This window comes from Pan troglodytes, chromosome 2, assembly GCF_028858775.2.
Source record: "Pan troglodytes isolate AG18354 chromosome 2, NHGRI_mPanTro3-v2.0_pri, whole genome shotgun sequence".
NCBI classification, from domain to species: domain Eukaryota; kingdom Metazoa; phylum Chordata; class Mammalia; order Primates; family Hominidae; genus Pan; species Pan troglodytes.
The window spans coordinates 123,153,578-123,171,399 of record NC_086015.1 but is presented as its reverse complement, the minus strand read 5'-3'; the positions used below and the strand labels follow the sequence as shown (position 1 = coordinate 123,171,399).

The following is a 17,822-nucleotide window of genomic DNA, read 5'->3' as shown; positions in this document are numbered from 1 at the left end:
GAGAATTTATTCTGATGGGCCAGATTTTAATCTGTGTACTAAATTTTAGTCTGCAGACTAAAAGTAATCCGCGGATTATTTATTTTTGAAAAATATTTAATTCCCCCACTGGAAACTATCCTAAAAGAATGTTAAATTCTCTTAGAATAGCCAGGGGAGTTCACAGATACTGGTGAGTTCTGCCATTTTTTGTTCTCAATACCTAGACATAATAGACCCTGCTACCTCCCTTGCATATTTGGCTCCGTTGTGCCTAGGTGTTGGTATACATTACTATGCCTGTCACCTGTAACTGTGACTGTCCCTTAGTTGTATTGTTAATTGTATATATTTTGTTTAGCTTTTGGTGGGTGAATTGGGCATATTTGCAGATGGAACTGTGTTTAATTTGTAGTGCTGGAAGATGTAGGATTTATTTTTTCAGAGAGTTTTTCCAAAGAGGAAAAAATGTTCTCTATTTATTTTTCCTAAGTACCGGGTGCAAGGGTATGAGCGGGCAAAGCCCACAATAGAAAAAGTAAGTTAATACCCGCACTCCTGAGGTGATATGTCAGTTTCCTGATGAGTCCTAAGATAATGAGAATGTCAGCAAAGAAACATCTTTTAGCAGAGAAGTCAATCCAAAATGGAGAATAATCCGCGGTGGCCTGATCCTTCTTAGCTCACACAAATTGAAAGTATCTGGCTTGAAATCTATAGTAATATAACTTAAATATATTTATTACTTTCCTCTCATCACTAATAACTTAGCAAAAAAATGTTTATACTGTGTAACTGGAACACATTAATAGAGAAAAAAGTAGCATATTGGGAACTTGAAACTTTAAAAGCAGGCTAATATGCCCCCTCCCAGCCATGTCTGTGGATGATGAATCCAGGTCATAGAAGACCATTTTACTTTGGGAACTTTACTTCTAGATTTCATTTTGATTTTAACTTTTTTTGGTTTTGTATTTTTTTAATAAACGCACTGGCATTGGAACATAATAAACTAAAATTAAAATGTTTCTTTACTGTGCCTCACCATTGCACAATCAAAAAAAATTTTTTTGCATACACTGTGGTGAAATAATTTTTAAAACTTGGACTTGCTACTGTGAAGACTGATGTTTAAAGTTTATAACTGTATAAACATTTTCTATGTCCCCCCCACACCATGGATTTCTTATAACATTGGATATATTTTTCCTTGCTGGACTATTCTCTTTTGGATTGACTTCCCCTGTTTGGATTATTTCACTGCATTATCATCTTTAGGATTCATCAGGAACAGGACATTTCACCTCAGGAGTGCGGGTATGTACTTAATTTTTTTTTCCCAAAATTTCAGGGCAGGTCTATAAAACTTGGGGGAAATCTTCTTTGAGAGGCTAAATAATTACTCATTCTTGAAATGTAATAGTAAACAATGTAAGTAGCTGTGATTTCTGTTTTTATTCACTGTATGGCATAGGTTTCACTTATAGTATATTTAGATTGTCAGCCTCTTGGGTGATTCATTGACATCTAGGCTGAAGTTTAGGAATTGTGGGGTTTTAAAATTATTATTTCTGTTACAAGAATAAATATTGATGAAGATCCATGAAACCAAAGGTCTGAGTGTTAAGCAATTTCAGTGAGTAAGGAAAGAAGTGACAGCGGAAGCTTCTTTAATTAAAAGACAAATTTCAGTTCTTGGTGGTTTCCTTTTCTTTAGAAGCAAAAATAATTCAGATGAGCTAGTTTCTAGTTTGCCCTATAATTTTTAGAAGTTACATGCTAACTCACCCTGTATTATGGTCAGAAATCTGAACTGTGGGAGATACTGGGTTTTGACCCCACATAATTTTCCACTTAACCTTTATTCACAGAGTACTGAACCTAGGCTTTTCTCATCAAGAATCTCTCAAGGGTTTAAAATAACAGTGTATAGTTTTTGTAAAGGCAGGTTAAATCTTGATTTTAATGTAGGCTTTTGACATGTATTATTTTCTTCATTGTTTTTAACTCTTGAACTTTATGAGTTAGGATTCCCTGACAAATATACGCTAATAAATGTCTTAGTACCGATATGGATAATCACTTGTAGGCAGTAAAACACCAAAAGATATGGGTGACTTTAAAAAATACTGGAAATAGGCCGGGCACGGTGGCTCACGCCTGTAATCCCAGCACTTTGGGAGGCCGAGGCGGGCGGATCATGAGGTCAGGAGATGGAGACCATCCTGGCTAACACGGTGAAACCCCATCTCTACTAAAAATACAAAAAATTAGCTGGGTGTGGTGGCGGGTGCCTGTAGTCCCAGCTACTCGGGAGGCTGAGGCAGGAGAATGGCATGAACCCGGGAGGCAGAGCTTGCAGTGAGCCAAGATCGGGCCACTGCATTCCAGCCTGGGCGACAGAGGAAGACTCCATCTCAAAAAAAAAAAAAAAAAATATATATATATATATATATATATATATATATATATATATATATATATCGGAAATAAGCTTATAATACTGGTTTATTAATAGCTTTAACACAAAATCTTTGAAAATAAGAAATTTTTTTATTTAAAATAACTCAGCATCCAGCCATCCTACATTTGAATGTTAGTGGGAGATATTTATTTCTACTTTTGGTGCTACTTTTAATTCCACTTATGTGCTGCCATATTGGTGCAAAAACATTTTGGATTAGCTAGCAAAATAAATCCATATACTATCAAACAGAAGCAAACTTGCCTTCAGGGATAAAATATGCCAATACTGTTTAATATTTTTACGAAAATTTTCTGAGTTTTCCCACTGATTATTTTCTTTTTACATTCTGTATATGATTATGGACCTTGGGAGCAAGAGAGGGGACCAGTAACAGTGGAAGAGCTAAACATTTCAAATTCGACAGTAACTCTAAGGTTTCCTTGACTGAGGCGAGTCAGAGTATTCAAAAGAATAAAGATAAGGCAGGTTTTGACCTTACAAAAAGGTTTCTTTGTAACATAACCAAGAAATTGACTAAGGCCTTTCTTTATGTTCCGAAATAATTTCCTAAGAGCCTACTTTACCTAATTTCTCAATTTTCATGGAAAATGTCTTTTTCAATAATAAATTAAAAACAAATACAATCCTCTTTTCACTGTAGACAGCACTCATAAATAATCTCTGGAAAGTCTAATGAGCTCTGTAGTTGTAACTAGTTCTACTAACTGTCAGCATAAGTGAACAACCAAATGTTACATGAGCCATTCTTACGAGGAAACCTTAGCCTTCCAGGCTGCTCCATGCCCTGTCACAATCTGCGTGGGCTTTTCTCACTTGTGGGTCCATTTCCCTCCATTTATAAGTGTCTACTTCTCTGCCCACCTCCATCGTCACACCTTTTATTTCGTTGTATGTTCTTCCGGTCGAGGGATATATGTTTCATTTTTCTTTAATTTCAAAGGCTTCTCGTCTGTTTATTTCTATCCTTACCTTTTTATTTTTATTCTGTAGGTGGCCATAATTTAGAATGAAGAATATTTTTATAGTTTTTGTATTTATTAGCTTTATTTAAGACACAAATTAGTAGAAAGCTATCTATTCCTTTAAGTAGATTAATTTAATTGAATTTTTCTTCAATATAGCCTTCAGTTGACTTTTTCTGTGTCTTAATCATTCTTAATGGATAATACATTTTTTTCTCCTTGATTAAAACCCTGGAATATTCATTCAAGTGGGGGAAATCTGGCCACATTCATGGTAACACCTACTTGAGAAAAAAAATACAGGACATTTTATCAAATTCTAGGTATTCAAGAATTTCTTCAAATAATGGTAGGCTCTGTTTATTGGAAATAATACCAAATCAGTAGCATTTATAGACCTAGAGTAAATAGCTCTTCTTTCTCTTCTGTTTGATTGCCAAGTTTTCGAACAGTGCTGCTCATCATTAACAATTGTTCGGCTAAAAAAACAATGCAAAAGAGGCAATCTTTTATTTACTGCCATAGCAGTGAAAACTTTAAAATTTAAAAAATATTTTTCTAGTTGTGCTTGCCACCAGAACTCAGCCTTTCCCATGTGCCTGTCATATTTTGTATGCATGTCTGATTGTTATTACTTTATGATTAGCATATATAGATTTTTCTCTGAGTATTTCTCATATAATCTTTAATTAGCAATTCACCCCTGTGAATCATATGCATTTAACTCTTTCCATTCTAGAAGGTCCTTTCCCAACTGCAACCATGTTTCTGTACATGGTGGGAATTAAGTCATTATTCACAGGGTATTTGCTTAGATTCTTAAAATAAAACATTAATTGTTCTTTCCCTTTTTTTGTACTGCAGGTCTTCCGACCCCGAACTCCACCGGAGGCAATTGCACTGTGTAGCCGTCTGCTGGAGTATACACCAACTGCCCGACTAACACCACTGGAAGCTTGTGCACATTCATTTTTTGATGAATTACGGGACCCAAATGTCAAACTACCAAATGGGCGAGACACACCTGCACTCTTCAACTTCACCACTCAAGGTAACTCCAAACACTTAGCCTCTTCACCAGTTCTAGGAAAGCTACACCCTGGGTGTGAAATGACATTCTATTAATTAAAATCTGTGGAGGACAAAAACGGACATATTAAGTACTTAGGTAGATGAAAAGAGCATCCTTTCTAACTTACTGGCCACTACTTACATGGTTTTGAACAGAAGAGTAGCACGTAAAAGTTTTCCAATAGACATAGCTTCTTTAATTTTTAGCAGAATATAATGTTGGCACATGAGAAGTTACAGAGAGTTCAGTGAGTGAAGTTTATCTCTAATTGGACAAATGTACAATTTAACTTTTAGGTTTGGATCTGAAACAAAATAGTAGCATTTCTTGCTTCCAAAGAGTTTGTATCAGGTTTTTTTAAACCTGGAATGAATTGGCTATATTTGTGTAAATTCAGTTGTCTTCCAAACAGGAGGAAAACTAGAGCCCTATAAACCCTTTCTAAGAACTTAAACAATAGACACAAGGAAATTTCCATCCCCTCTGAGACTGGCACCATTGCTGCTGCTGAGATAATACTGAAAGGGAAACGAACTTTGTGCATTGTGGTTTCTGGGAGACCTTGGGATAGTCACTATTTCTTCACTATTTCTGTGTTCAGTTTTCTTTTCTCCTTGATTAAGACCTAAGTGATTCATTCATTCAGTCACACCACCTCTGATGATGTGACTTTCTTATTACACTGAACATAAAAAGTGTACAATTCATTACAAAAAAAAAAAAACAAGAAATAGTTGATATATTGATTAGTAAGCATACTCAGGCTAGAAAACAAAAAAGGGAGATGTAGAGTTTTATGTGACCAAGAAAGAAATATATTTCCTTTATTCATATGTATCATATCTTTCTTTTAAAAAAAAAAAAGAAGACTTTTATTTTGGTATTTTAAAATCTTATGTTTGCCCAGCACATTAGATATAAATATGTGTGTCTTGAACATTTATGTTTTTGAGGGTTTGGAGAATGCATTTGTATTTGGATGTAATGTGTATAGATACAGTGTGTGGTCTCTGTGGTTATCAGAGTGCTTATGTGATTCTGTGAGTATCAGTGAAAAAGTGGACCCTGTAAACACAGTCATGTATTGCTTAATGATGCAGATATGTTCTGAGAAATGTATTATTAGGCAATTTTCATCCTTGTGCAGACGTTACAGAGTGTGCTTACGCATACTAAGTATATTATTGAAAGTGCTATCATTTTGAGATATGGCCCCTTGTTAAAAAGTGTTCAAATGCTCTGTCTTAGCACCCATTCTGAAACTGGGCTGTGATCACAAAGTAGTACTTTCTCACAGTCTTTGTAAATCGCAATTGTTACTGTTTTTGAACAGTGTTTCTATGCAATAAAGACACAGATGTCCAGGGAAGAGGTGGGGTTTTTTTGTTGTTGTTTTTTGGTTTTTTTGTTTGTTTTGTTTTGTTGTGTTTTTTTTGAGACGGAGTCTCACTCTGTCACTCAGGCTGGAGTGCAGTGGCATGATCTTGGCTCGCTGCAACCTCCACCTCCCAGATTCAAACAATTCTTGTGCCTCAGCCTCCTTAGTAGCTGGGATTACAGGCTTCTGCCACCATACCTGGCTAATTTTTGTATTTTCAGTAGAGGCGGGGTTTCGCCATGTTGGCCAGGCTGGTTTTAAACTCCTGACCTCAGGTGATCTGCCTGCCTTGGCCTCCCAAAGTGCTGGGATTACAGGCATGAGCCACCATGCCTGGCCTTGATGATGCCATTCTATTTGATATGATACTCTGTATTCTAATTTTGGAGCAGTGTTTCCAAATGGTGATCTTGTTTTCTAAGGAAGCTGTAACTCTGTACAGATGCAGCTTTAAAGCACATACTAGTTAGTATGTGGATGACTAGTTAGTTAATGGATGACCAGAATAAAACTGGGTAATCCAAGGGGTTGAAGAAGGAGAATCAATTTTCCAGTTGGTTGTATAGCTAAAGGAAATCTAGAGATAGAAACATTGTGGGTCTGGTGAAGGGTGAGGGGTATTAGTGAGGTTCTTCTAAAGGCAGCATAAAGCCCTCCTCCATCCTCATAACAAATTGTCAGTGACATCTGCAGCACTACTTCCCCCAAATAAAATAAAGTACATATAGTAGGTGCTCAGTGAATGTTTGAGTGCCGTGTACCACTTTAAATAAACATAATATTCATTAATTCATACGACCAGTATTTATTGGGCATTTCTAATGTTCCCTCTGGTTGTTATTACTATTGTTTTAATTAGTAAAGTAAACCTGCTATATGTATAGAACTATAAAGATTAAACACTTGAGTAAAATATAGTGTTTTATTAAGGTAAAGCTTACAATAAAGCTAACTGCATTTTGATGTTTGTTACTGTACCATGAGGTAATTAGCCATAAACAGTAATTAGTATTACTTTCAGGTAATCACAGTATTTCCATATTCAGATAGAGGAAGGAGAGAGATGAACAGATACGAGATGGACAACTTTAAGATCTTTCTGATTGCCTAAATCCATAACTCAGGAGAATATCAGACCTCTCATTTTTCCAGCACTGAAGCTTCAGTGTTCCAGGACCCCATGACTGACAATATTATCTGCATTCAGATGTTGGAAATTGGAATAAACCTTTGGCACACCCCCTTCTTTCTATTTCTTCCTGTCATTAGAATTTCAAATTCAGCCATAGCTGAATCAGACCTTAGGAAACAGGTAGAATCAGGAAATCCCAATAAGGATCAGTATTTTCTTATGAACTAATTTGTTGCCTATTCCAAGACTGGAATATATTAGGGAATCAATTGTTTTGTATGTTTAAAGGTGAGTCTCCCCCTAACTCTATCACACACATCCCCAATCTCAGTTTTTTACCTAATTTGTATGAAATTTTACCAATTGAAGTTATTTAGTAAACACTGTCCTCCTGAGAGTATAGGGTAGAATGGGGGTGGTAAAGATATTATCCATTTACTTTAGTATGAGCTAATGTGAACATTCTATTCCTCTACCACTTGGCTAGATTATGTGAGAATGGTAGCTTTGTAGGGAGATAAGTAAGAGTGGCAGCATATTGGCTAGGCCAGAAGAAGCAGTGATTTAGTAACTCTGGGGAACTGTTTAATTGAGAGTTGAAACAGGATATTTGGGGCAGCCAGTGAGCAATATGCAGACTCAGACAGACTGAATATTTTGGGGCGGGGGGTAAGAGTATCTGGACACGAGAAAAGCAGGTGATGAGATAGAAAAGGTGTTCCAGAAAGCAAGTAAAGAAAAGAACAGTAAAAGGAAGATTGAGATATAAAAAACAAAGGAAAATGAGGAAAGGGTTAGAAAATATTTTTTGAAAGAGTGTAAGAATGTGTTACAGAATAGGAATTGATGAAAACGTGGAATTGAAAATGAGTAGGAGATGGGCAACAAAAGCAAGTGTTCTAGAATCCAAGCTCATCAAAAGTTTATATTTCTTTCATTTGAAAGCAGTAGGCTACTTATTTATAAAATCTATTGTAATTAATTATGATAACTAGCAGATTCCATATTTGTAACAATGATTTTTAAACTTATTTTCCTGTTATAAAATAACAATAGACATAAATAAGGTCAGTGCATCTATTTATCTGCCCATGTGCTAGGCATTTTCTTCTAAGTTGCCTTATCCTCAGACACATCTGAAGTGAATATAGTATTACAACTACCTGAGATTAATTAAAATATGGACATACATTGTTTTATTGAGCTTCACTTTATTGCATTTCACAGGTAATGCTTTTTTTTTTTTTTTTTTTTTTTAACAAATAAAACGTTCGTGTCAACTCTGTGTTGATTAAGCCTGTTTTTCCAACAGGCTATGCTTACTTTGGTGCCATTTTTCCAACAGCTTATGTTTATTTTGTGTCTCTGTGCCACATTTGGTAATTCTTGCAATATTTAGAGCTTTTTCATTGTTATTACATCCATTATGGTGATCTGTGATCAGTAATTTTTTTGATGTTACTATTGTGATTGTTTTGGAAGTTTGTATTGAACTTAATTGATCAATGTGTGTGTTCCAACTGCTCCACCAATCAGCCAATCCCCATCTCTCTCCCTCTTCTTGGATCTTCCTATTCCCTGAGACACAACAATATTGAAATTAGGCCATTTAATAACCCTACAGGAGCCTCTAAGTGTTCAAGTGAAAGGCAGAGTCACACATACTCTCCCTTTAAATCAAAAGCTAGAATGATTGAGCTTAGTGAGGAAAGTGTGTCAACAGCTGAGATAGGCCAACAGCTAGGCCCATTGTGCTAAACAGTTAGCCAAGTTGTGAATGCAAAGAAAAAGTTGTCAAAGGAAATTTAAAGTGCTACTCCAGTGAACACACAAAGAAGTAAATAGAGATCAAAACAGCCACAGTATTTTCTTAAGGCAAAGCCTAATCCAGAGCAAGGCCCTAATGTCACTCAGTTCTGTAAGGGCTGAGAGAGGTGAGGAAGCTACAAGGAAAAGTTTGTAGCTAGCAGAGGTTGGTTCATGAGGCTTAAGGAAGGAAGCCATTTCCATACCATTCAAGTGCAAGGTGAAGCAGCAAGTGCTGATATAGAAGCTGCAGCAAATTATCCAGAAGACCTCTAGCTAAGATCATTGGTGAACATAGCTACACTAACCAACAGATTTTCAGTGGAGACAGAACAGCCTTCTATTGGAAGAAGATGCCATCTAGAATCTTCTTAGCTAGAGAGGAGAAGTCAATGGCCTGGCTTCAAAGCTTCAAAGGATAGGTTGACTCACTTGTTATGGGCTAAGACAGCTGGTGATTTTAAGTGGATGCCAGTGCTGCTTTACCATTCCAAAAATCCTAGGGCCCTTAAGAATTATGCTAAGTCTACTCTGCTTGTGCTCTATAAATGGAACAAAAAAGTCTGCATGACAGCACATCTGTTTACAGCGTGGTTTACTGAATATTTGAAGCCCACTGTTGAGACCTACTGCTCAGGAAAAAAAGATTCTTTCAAAATGTTACTGCTTAGTGACAATGTATCTAGTCATCCAAGAGCTCTGATGGAGATGTACAAGGAGATGAATGTTGTTTTCATGCCTACTGACACAGCATCCATTTCTGCAGCCCATGGATCAAGGAATGATTTCTACTTTTATGTCCTGTTATTTAAGAAATGCATTTCATAAGGCTGTAACTGCCATTAGATAGTGATTCCTTTGATGGATCTGGGAAAAGTAAACTGAAAACCTTCTGGAAAGGATTCACCATTCTAGATGTCATTTGGAACATTTGTGATTTGTGAAAGAGGTCCAAATATCAACATTAACAGGATTTTGGAAGAAGTTAATCCCAAGCCTCATGGATAACTTTGAGGGGCTCAAGACTTCAGTGGAGGAAGTCACTGCAGATGTGGTGAAAATAGTAAGAGAACTAGAATTAAAAGTGAAACCTGAAAAGTGACTGGTTTGCTGCAGTCTTTATGATAAAACATGAATGAATGAGGAGTTACTTCTTATGGATGAGCAAAAAAAGTGGTTTCTTGAGAAGGAATCTGCTTCTGGTGAAGCTGCTATGTTGAGATGACAACAGAGGATTTAGAATATTCCATAATCTTAGTTGAAAGCGGTGACAGGGTTTGAGAGGGTTGACTCCAATTTTGAAAGAAATTCTACCAGGGTAAAATGCTATCAAACAGCCTTAAATGCTACAGAGAAATCTTTTGGGAAAGGAAGAGTGAGGCATTGTGACAAACTTCATGGTTGTTTTGTTTTAAGAAATTGCCATAGCCACCCTAACCTTCAGCAACCAATATCCTGGTCAATCAGCAGCCATTGACATAAAGGTATAAGACCCTCCACCCACAAAAGATGACTCGCAGAAGGCTCAGGTGATCTTTAGGATTTTTTAGCGATAAAGTATTTTTAAATTAAGGTATATATGTGTTTTTTTTTAGATGTAATGCTTATTGCCCACTTAATAGACTATAGTGTAGGGTAAACTCATCACTTACATGCAGTGGAAAACCAAAACATTTGCGTGACTCACTTTATTGTAGTGGTCTAAAACTGAATCTGTAGTATCTCCGAGATATTCCTGTATCTTCTAAGGTTATTCTCAAATTACTATGAACTCTGAGGTGAGTCATAATGGTTTTTAGACTTATTATTTACAATAGCCATGATAAATTTACATAGGATAGGAACTCTTGATGTGTGTAGGACACATCAATAGAATTGATGTCAGAATTATTCTTCAGTACTTTCTAAGTAATCTAGAAGAGTAAAATTTCTATGTAATCAGGTATACTCTTCTGGGCAATGAAATGCTAGGTAGGCCAGTGGAGACACACCACAGGGAGAACTTGAGAAAATTTATGAGTGGACTAAAAGGGGGCAGGTAAGATTTAGTTCAGGTAACTACAGCAGTAATGACAAATAATGAGTGACTGTATTCAAGATTTTAGGCTCTAAATTATCTATTTTATATAAGAATTTTTATTGTTTTGCCTGAGATTATTTGGTCCACCCTGCTACTTTGGATGTACTCTACTGGGGAAAATGTAGAGTGGTGTAGGAACAAACAATCAAACACTAGTATCTTGAATGAAAGTTCTGTGTGTAGTTTGGACAGATATACTTACAGAAGACCAGAACACTGGTGGTATATGATATATAACCAAGACAGTAAAGAAATGCAACATTGCAGGAGCAAAGAGTAAGTCAGACCTAAAGCCTAGTTCCCTTTAACTACACAGGTGTAGACCTTGGTCAACACACTATCCCTACCTGAGTTTCCCCATATAAATAAATGAGATTGTTGGATTAAAGGATATTCAAGGACATATGCATCTTCAAAATTTTAATTATAAAAATGAATTGACTCCAGAAAGATAAAGAAAAAATGACAAAGCTAAAAATGTAGACCACAATAGGATTGAGATACAAAATCATGATATAAATAAACATAGAAAAATGTAGACTGGTTCTCCCAGAATCAAAATATTAGCAGTATTATTATACTTTAAGTTCTAGGGTACATGTGCACAACGTGCAGGTTTGTTACATGTGTATACATGTGCCATGTTGGTGTGTTGCACCCATTAACTCGTCATTTACATTAGGTATTTCTCCTACTGCTACCCCTCCCCCTCCCCCCACCACATGACAGGCCCCGGTGTGTGATGTTCCCCACCCTGTGTCCAAGTGTTCTCATTGGTCAATTCCCATCTGTGAGTGAGAACATGCAGTGTTTGGTTTTCTGTCCTTGCGATAGTTTGCTCAGAATGATAGTTTCCAGCTTCATCCATGTCCCTACAGAGGACATGAACTCATCCTTTTTTATGGCTGCATAGTATTCCATCGTGTATATGTGCCACATTTTCTTAATCCAGTCTATCATTGATGGACATTTGGGATGGTTCCAAGTCTTCGCTATTGTGAATAGTGCCGCAATAAACATACATGTGCATGTGTCTTTATAGCAGCATGATTTGTAATCCTTTGGGTATACACCCAGTAATGGGATGGCTGGGTCAAATGGTGTTTCTAGTTCTAGATCCTTGAGGAATCGCCACACTGTCTTCCACAATGGTTGAACTAGTTTACAGTCCCACCAACAGTGTAAAAGTGTTCCTATTTTTCCACATCCTCTCCAGCACCTGTTGTTTCCTGACTTTTTAATGATCACCATTCTAACTGGTGTGAGATGGTATCTCCTTGTGGTTTTGATTTGCATATCTCTGATGGCCAGTGATGATGAGCATTTTTTCATGTGTCTGTTGGCTGCATAAATGTCTTCCTTATGACTACTGGATACATAACAAAATGAAGGCAGAAATAAAGATGTTCTTTGAAACCAATGAGAACAAAGACACAACATACCAGAATCTCTGGGACACATTTAAAGCAGTGTATAGAGGAAAATTTATAGCACTAAATGCCCACAAGAGAAAGAAGGAAAGATCTAAAATTGACACCCTAACATCACAATTAAAAGAACTAGAGAAGCAAGAGCAAACACGTTCAAAAGATAGCAGAAGGCAAGAAATAACTAAGATCAGAGCAGAACTGAAGGACATAGAGACGCAAAAAACCCTTCAAAAAGTCAATGAATCCAGGAGCTGGTTTTTTGAAAAGATCAACAAAATTGATAGACCGCTAGCAAGGCTAATAAAGAAGAAAAGAGAGAAGAATCAAATAGACGCAATAAAAAATGATAAAGGGGGTATCACCACCGATCCCACAGAAGTACAAACTACCATCAGAGAATACTATGAACACTTCTACGCAAATAAACTAGAAAATCTAGAAGAAATGGATAAATTCCTGGAAACATACACCCTCCCAAGACTAAACCAGGAAGAAGTTGAATCCCTGAATAGACCAATAACAGGCTCTGAAGTTGAGGCAATAATTAATAGCCTCCCAACCAAAAAAAGTCCAGGACCAGACAGATTCACAGCCAAAATCTACCAGAGGTACACAGAGGAGCTGGTACCATTCCTTCTGAAACTATTCCAGTCAATAGAAAAAGAGGGAATTCTCCCTAACTCATTTTATGAGGCCAGCATCATCCTGATACCAAAGCCTGGCAGAGACACAACAAAAAAAGAGAATTTTAGACCAATATCCCTGATGAATATGGATGCAAAAATCTTCAATAAAATACTGGCAAACTGAATCCAGTAGCACATCAAAAAGCTTATCCACCACAATCAGGTGGGCTTCATCCCTGGGATGCAAGGCTGGTTCAACATACGCAAATCAATAAACGTAATCCATCATATAAACAAAACCAAAGACAAAAACCACATGATTATCTCAATAGATGCAGAAAAGGCCTTTGACAAAATTCAACAGACCTTCATGCTAAAAACTCTCGATAAACTAGGTATTGATGGGACGTATCTCAAATTAATAACAGATGTTTATGACAAACCCACAGCCAATATCATACTGAATGGGCAAAAACTGGAAGCATTCCTCTTTGAAAACTGGCACAAGACAGGGGTTCCCTTTCTCACCAGTCTTATTCAACATAGCATTGGGAGTTCTGGCCAGGGTAATCAGGCAGGAGAAAGAAATAAAGGAAAATAATTAGGAAAACAGGGAGTCAAAATGTCCCTGTTTGCAGATGAGATGATTGTATATTTAGAAAACCCCATCGTCTCAGCCCAAAATCTCCTTAAGCTGATAAGCAATTTCAGCAAAGTCTCAGGATACAAAATCAATGTCAAAAATCACAAGCATTCTTATACACCAATAACAGACAAACAGAGAGCCAAATCATGAGTGAACTCCCATTCACAATTGCTTCAAAGAGAATAAAATACCTGGGAATCCAACTTACAAGGGACGTGAAGGACCTTGTCAAGGAGAACTGCAAACCACTGCTCAATGAAATAAAAGAGGACACAAACAAATGAAAGAACATTCCATGCTCATGGATAGGAGGAATCAATGTCGTGAAAATGGCCCTACTGCCCAAGGTAATTTATAGATTCAGTGCCATCCTCGTCAAGCTACCAATGACTTTCTTCACAGAATTGGAAAGAACTACTTTAAAGTTCATATGGAACCAAAAAAGAGCCCGTATAGCCAAGACAATCTTAAGCAAAAAGAACAAAGCTGGAGGCAGCACGACTTGACTTCGAACTATACTACAAGGCTACAGTAACCAAAACAGCATGGTACTGGTACCAAAACAGAGATATAGACCAATGGAACAGAACAGAGCCCTCAGAAATAATACCACAATCTACAACCATCTGATCTTTGACAAACCTGACAAAAACAAGAAATGGGGAAAGGATTCCCTATGTGATAAATGGTGCTGGGAAAACTGGCTAGCCATATGTAGAAAGCTGAAGCTGGATCCCTTCCTTACACCTGATACAAAAATTAATTCAAGATGGATTAAAGACTTAAATGTTAGACCGAAAACCATAAAAACCCTAGCAGGAAACCTAGGCAATACCATTCAGGACATAGGCATGGGCAAGGACTTCATGACTAAACACCAAAAGCAATGGCAACAAAAGCCAAAATAGACAAATGGGATCTAATTAAGCTAAAGAGCTTCTGCACAGGAAAAGAAGCTACCATCAGGGTGAACAGGCAACCTACAGAATGGGAGAAAATTTTTGCAATCTACCCATCTGACAAAGGGCTAATATCCAGAATCTACAAAGAACTTAAACAAATTTACAAGAAAAAATCAACCCCATCCAAAAGTGGGTGAAGAGCAGTATTATTTTTAAATGCCCAATAAGTTTATTTTTTAAATTGGATTTGAAAAACTTGGTAATGCCTCATTTATTGCATTTCATTAAGAATAGAGTTCTGGGCTGGGTGCAGTGGCTTACACCTCTAATCCCAGAACTTTGGGAGGCGGGGGTGAGCAGATCACATGAGGTAAAGAGTTCGAGACCAGCCTGGCCAACATGGCGAAAACCCATCTCTACTAAAAATACAAAAATTAGCCAGGCGTGGTGGTGGGTGCCTGTAATCCCACTACTCAGGAGGCTGAGGCAGGAGAATCGCCTGAACCCAGGAGGCAGAGGTCACGGTGAGCTGAGATCACGCCACTGCACTCCAGCCTGGGCAGCAGAGCGAGACTCTGTCTTAAAAAAAAAAAAAAAAAAAAAATAGAGTTCTGAATATAAGATTTTCAGGTACATCACTAGAACTTTAAAAATATTAACACTTTGCTAGATAACTTCTAAAAACACCTGTACTATAATGTAGTTCAATAAAAGCATTCAGACATTTTTTGGTGAGTGGTATAAATTGGAAGGATCCCAAAGTCATCATGGCTTTCAGCAAATATCATATTATGTAGTCCTCACATGAAACATCACCAGTATTACCAAAACAGTATCAGTAAGCCTTGTAATTTGCTTACTATTCGTCTGATTTTCTAATTAGTTTAGCATTAGGAACATGGTCAGGAATTTCCTGGGCACTTTGGAATTGTTACCAAGGAGAGAAGCAGTTATGATGTGGTTTATTCATTCATCTACAAGGAAATATATACAAGTAAGTAAGCACCATTAGAATTCAGAAATGTGTGAGAGCAAGGGACATCATCTTAGCATTTGAATTATTGCCCAAAAAAATACACAAATGTAATGGGGGCACTCCATTATTAAGTCATTTAAACCTTTTTGTGAATAGAGAGAAATAGCACTTTTAACTGTATAGACAACCACTGACAATTATTATATGTAATAAGAGGCCTGGTACACACATGAGGAGGTCAGACTTCTTGTAGAAGAAAAAGAATGTCTGCTTATTTTAGTAACTCCTTTTTGGAGATCTGCAGGGTGAGCTCCTTCAAAGCTAGTAGAGGAGGAAGATTCCCTTTTATATAATGACTGCTAAGTATTTTATTACATCACTGTAAGAGGAGATCTAGTCAGTAGAGGGGTTGATTTCTTCCCTGTGATTCACACATTGATTGCTGCTCTCAAATTTGTCCTCATCTTTCACACAACAGTTTGTACAAACACGTTACCACTAGCACCTACCTGCCCCCTCAGAAAACTAGGAAAGTTCTTACCTGTCCCATTTTATCAATGAATTTGGGGATCTTGTACTTGGAAGAATAGAAACTTTTAAGGGAAATTTCAGATTTTACCAACTAGATGTAGGTTTCATTTTTCCATTGGAAAAGACTGCTTTATCAGGCATATTTGAGTCTATTCAGTTTGTCTTTTCATGGGAATTTTTCTTCTGTGTTTTGCAGTATAAAACAATGCAGCAAAATTTAGTTAAATGGATTTTGTTAACTTTTTGGTTGATTCATATCTATTTTTAAACTCATTTTGCTTTTGTTTAAATTGTGCATTAAAATGTTTAATTATGGAACACATAATTATTGATGCACCATCAAAACATTTGTAGTTTTCCCTAATAAACTATGTGGCTTTTTAATGAATAGTTTTCATGACATCTTCAGTTGGCTGAAGAAATTTTTATCACATTAATTTTTCTAAAGTTTTCTGGAATTTCTTGCCGTTTTGTTTTAAACCATGTCTCTAGGTAACACAGTCTATCTTTTATCCTTCCTATTTTTCATTTTCCTCTCACTTCTCCAGAGCTGTCCCACTTCATTATGGACCTTTTTGTTCTTATCCCCCTACTCTCAAGCTTAGCACACATATCTAGTAAATAAATATTACCTTACATTTCAATTTCAGTCTCTTCAACACTCCTCTGCCTTCAAGAATACATACACTGTGTCTGATGCTAACAGGTACTGTTACTTTGCTGTTTCTATCCTCCAAAATACCACCATTTTTTCTATTCTTTCACTGCAGTTTATATTCACCCTCACTGACTCCATTTCCTTATCACTCATTGCCATGGGTAGACAAAGTGATTGGAAGTAGGTAGTAATGGTTGGGATTAAAAAAAAAACATTTTGAACTGGTTGACATAGCCCCATAGAAATGCCCATAGTCTGTCCCCATAAAAAGTGTGGACTTACGGTGGCAAGAATAGGACTATAGCAAGAGTGCAAGGAGGCTTCCTTACAGGGAAAAGTTATAAGTAACAGTTAACAACCTCTTTGAAGTAGAGAAGACTGAACAGATGAAAGCAATGGATTTTAAGGATTGCCTGTAATTAAGGAAGAGAAGACGAACAATGGGGTGTAGAAGTTGGAAGGATGTAGAAGTAGTAGTGATTGTTCATTTTAGAATTCTTAACTTTTAGGTTCTTGCTCGAAAAAGGTTCACAAAATACCCCCCTTCACATCTTGGACCCCACCCTCACCCGCACTCCGTGTCTTTGGGTGTGGCAAAGCCTCCGAGATCCCAAATCGTTTCTATTTCTTGTCTTCTTAATTTCTTCACTTTTTTTCCCCTTACCCTTCATTAGTTACCCCTCTCTCCTTATCTAAGGCCAAAATGACAGTCTATTTACATACATACATACGTACATACATACATCTATAGATTTACATTACATACATCTATAGATTTACATCTATAGATTTACATTACATACATCTATAGATTTACATCTATAAAACTATTTACATAGTATTTACATTGTATTCGGTATTATAAGTAATCTAGAGATGATTTAAAGTATATGAGAGGCTCATGCACGAGAATCGCGTGAACCCAGGAGGCAGAGGTTGCAGTGAGCCAAGATCACATCATTGTACTCCAGCCTGGGCAACAGAGTGAGACTGTCTCAAAAAATAAAATAAAAAATAAAAAAATAAAGTATATGAGAGGCTCTGTGTAGGTTACCTATAAATACTATGCCATTTTATGCAAGGGACTTAAGCATCTTTGGATTTGGGTATCTGAGGAGGGTCTTGGAACCAGTCCCCCAGGATACCAAGGGGTAGC

General features: G+C 36.9%; 1 protein-coding gene across 4 annotated transcripts in view; it reads left to right on the top strand.

Moving 5' to 3' along the window:
* Window positions 1-17,822, top strand: part of GSK3B (glycogen synthase kinase 3 beta) — a 272,442-nt gene that overhangs the window by 226,923 nt on the left and 27,697 nt on the right. For 2 of the 4 annotated variants that reach the window (XM_016941720.3, XM_016941722.4), the window contains exons 9-10: window positions 1,258-1,296; window positions 4,294-4,480. In XM_016941720.3, coding sequence (XP_016797209.1) covers window positions 1,258-1,296; window positions 4,294-4,480 — 226 coding nt within the window. The remainder of the gene's footprint in view (window positions 1-1,257; window positions 1,297-4,293; window positions 4,481-17,822) is intronic. The other 2 variants (XM_016941724.4, XM_016941721.3) reach the window with 1 other exon arrangement.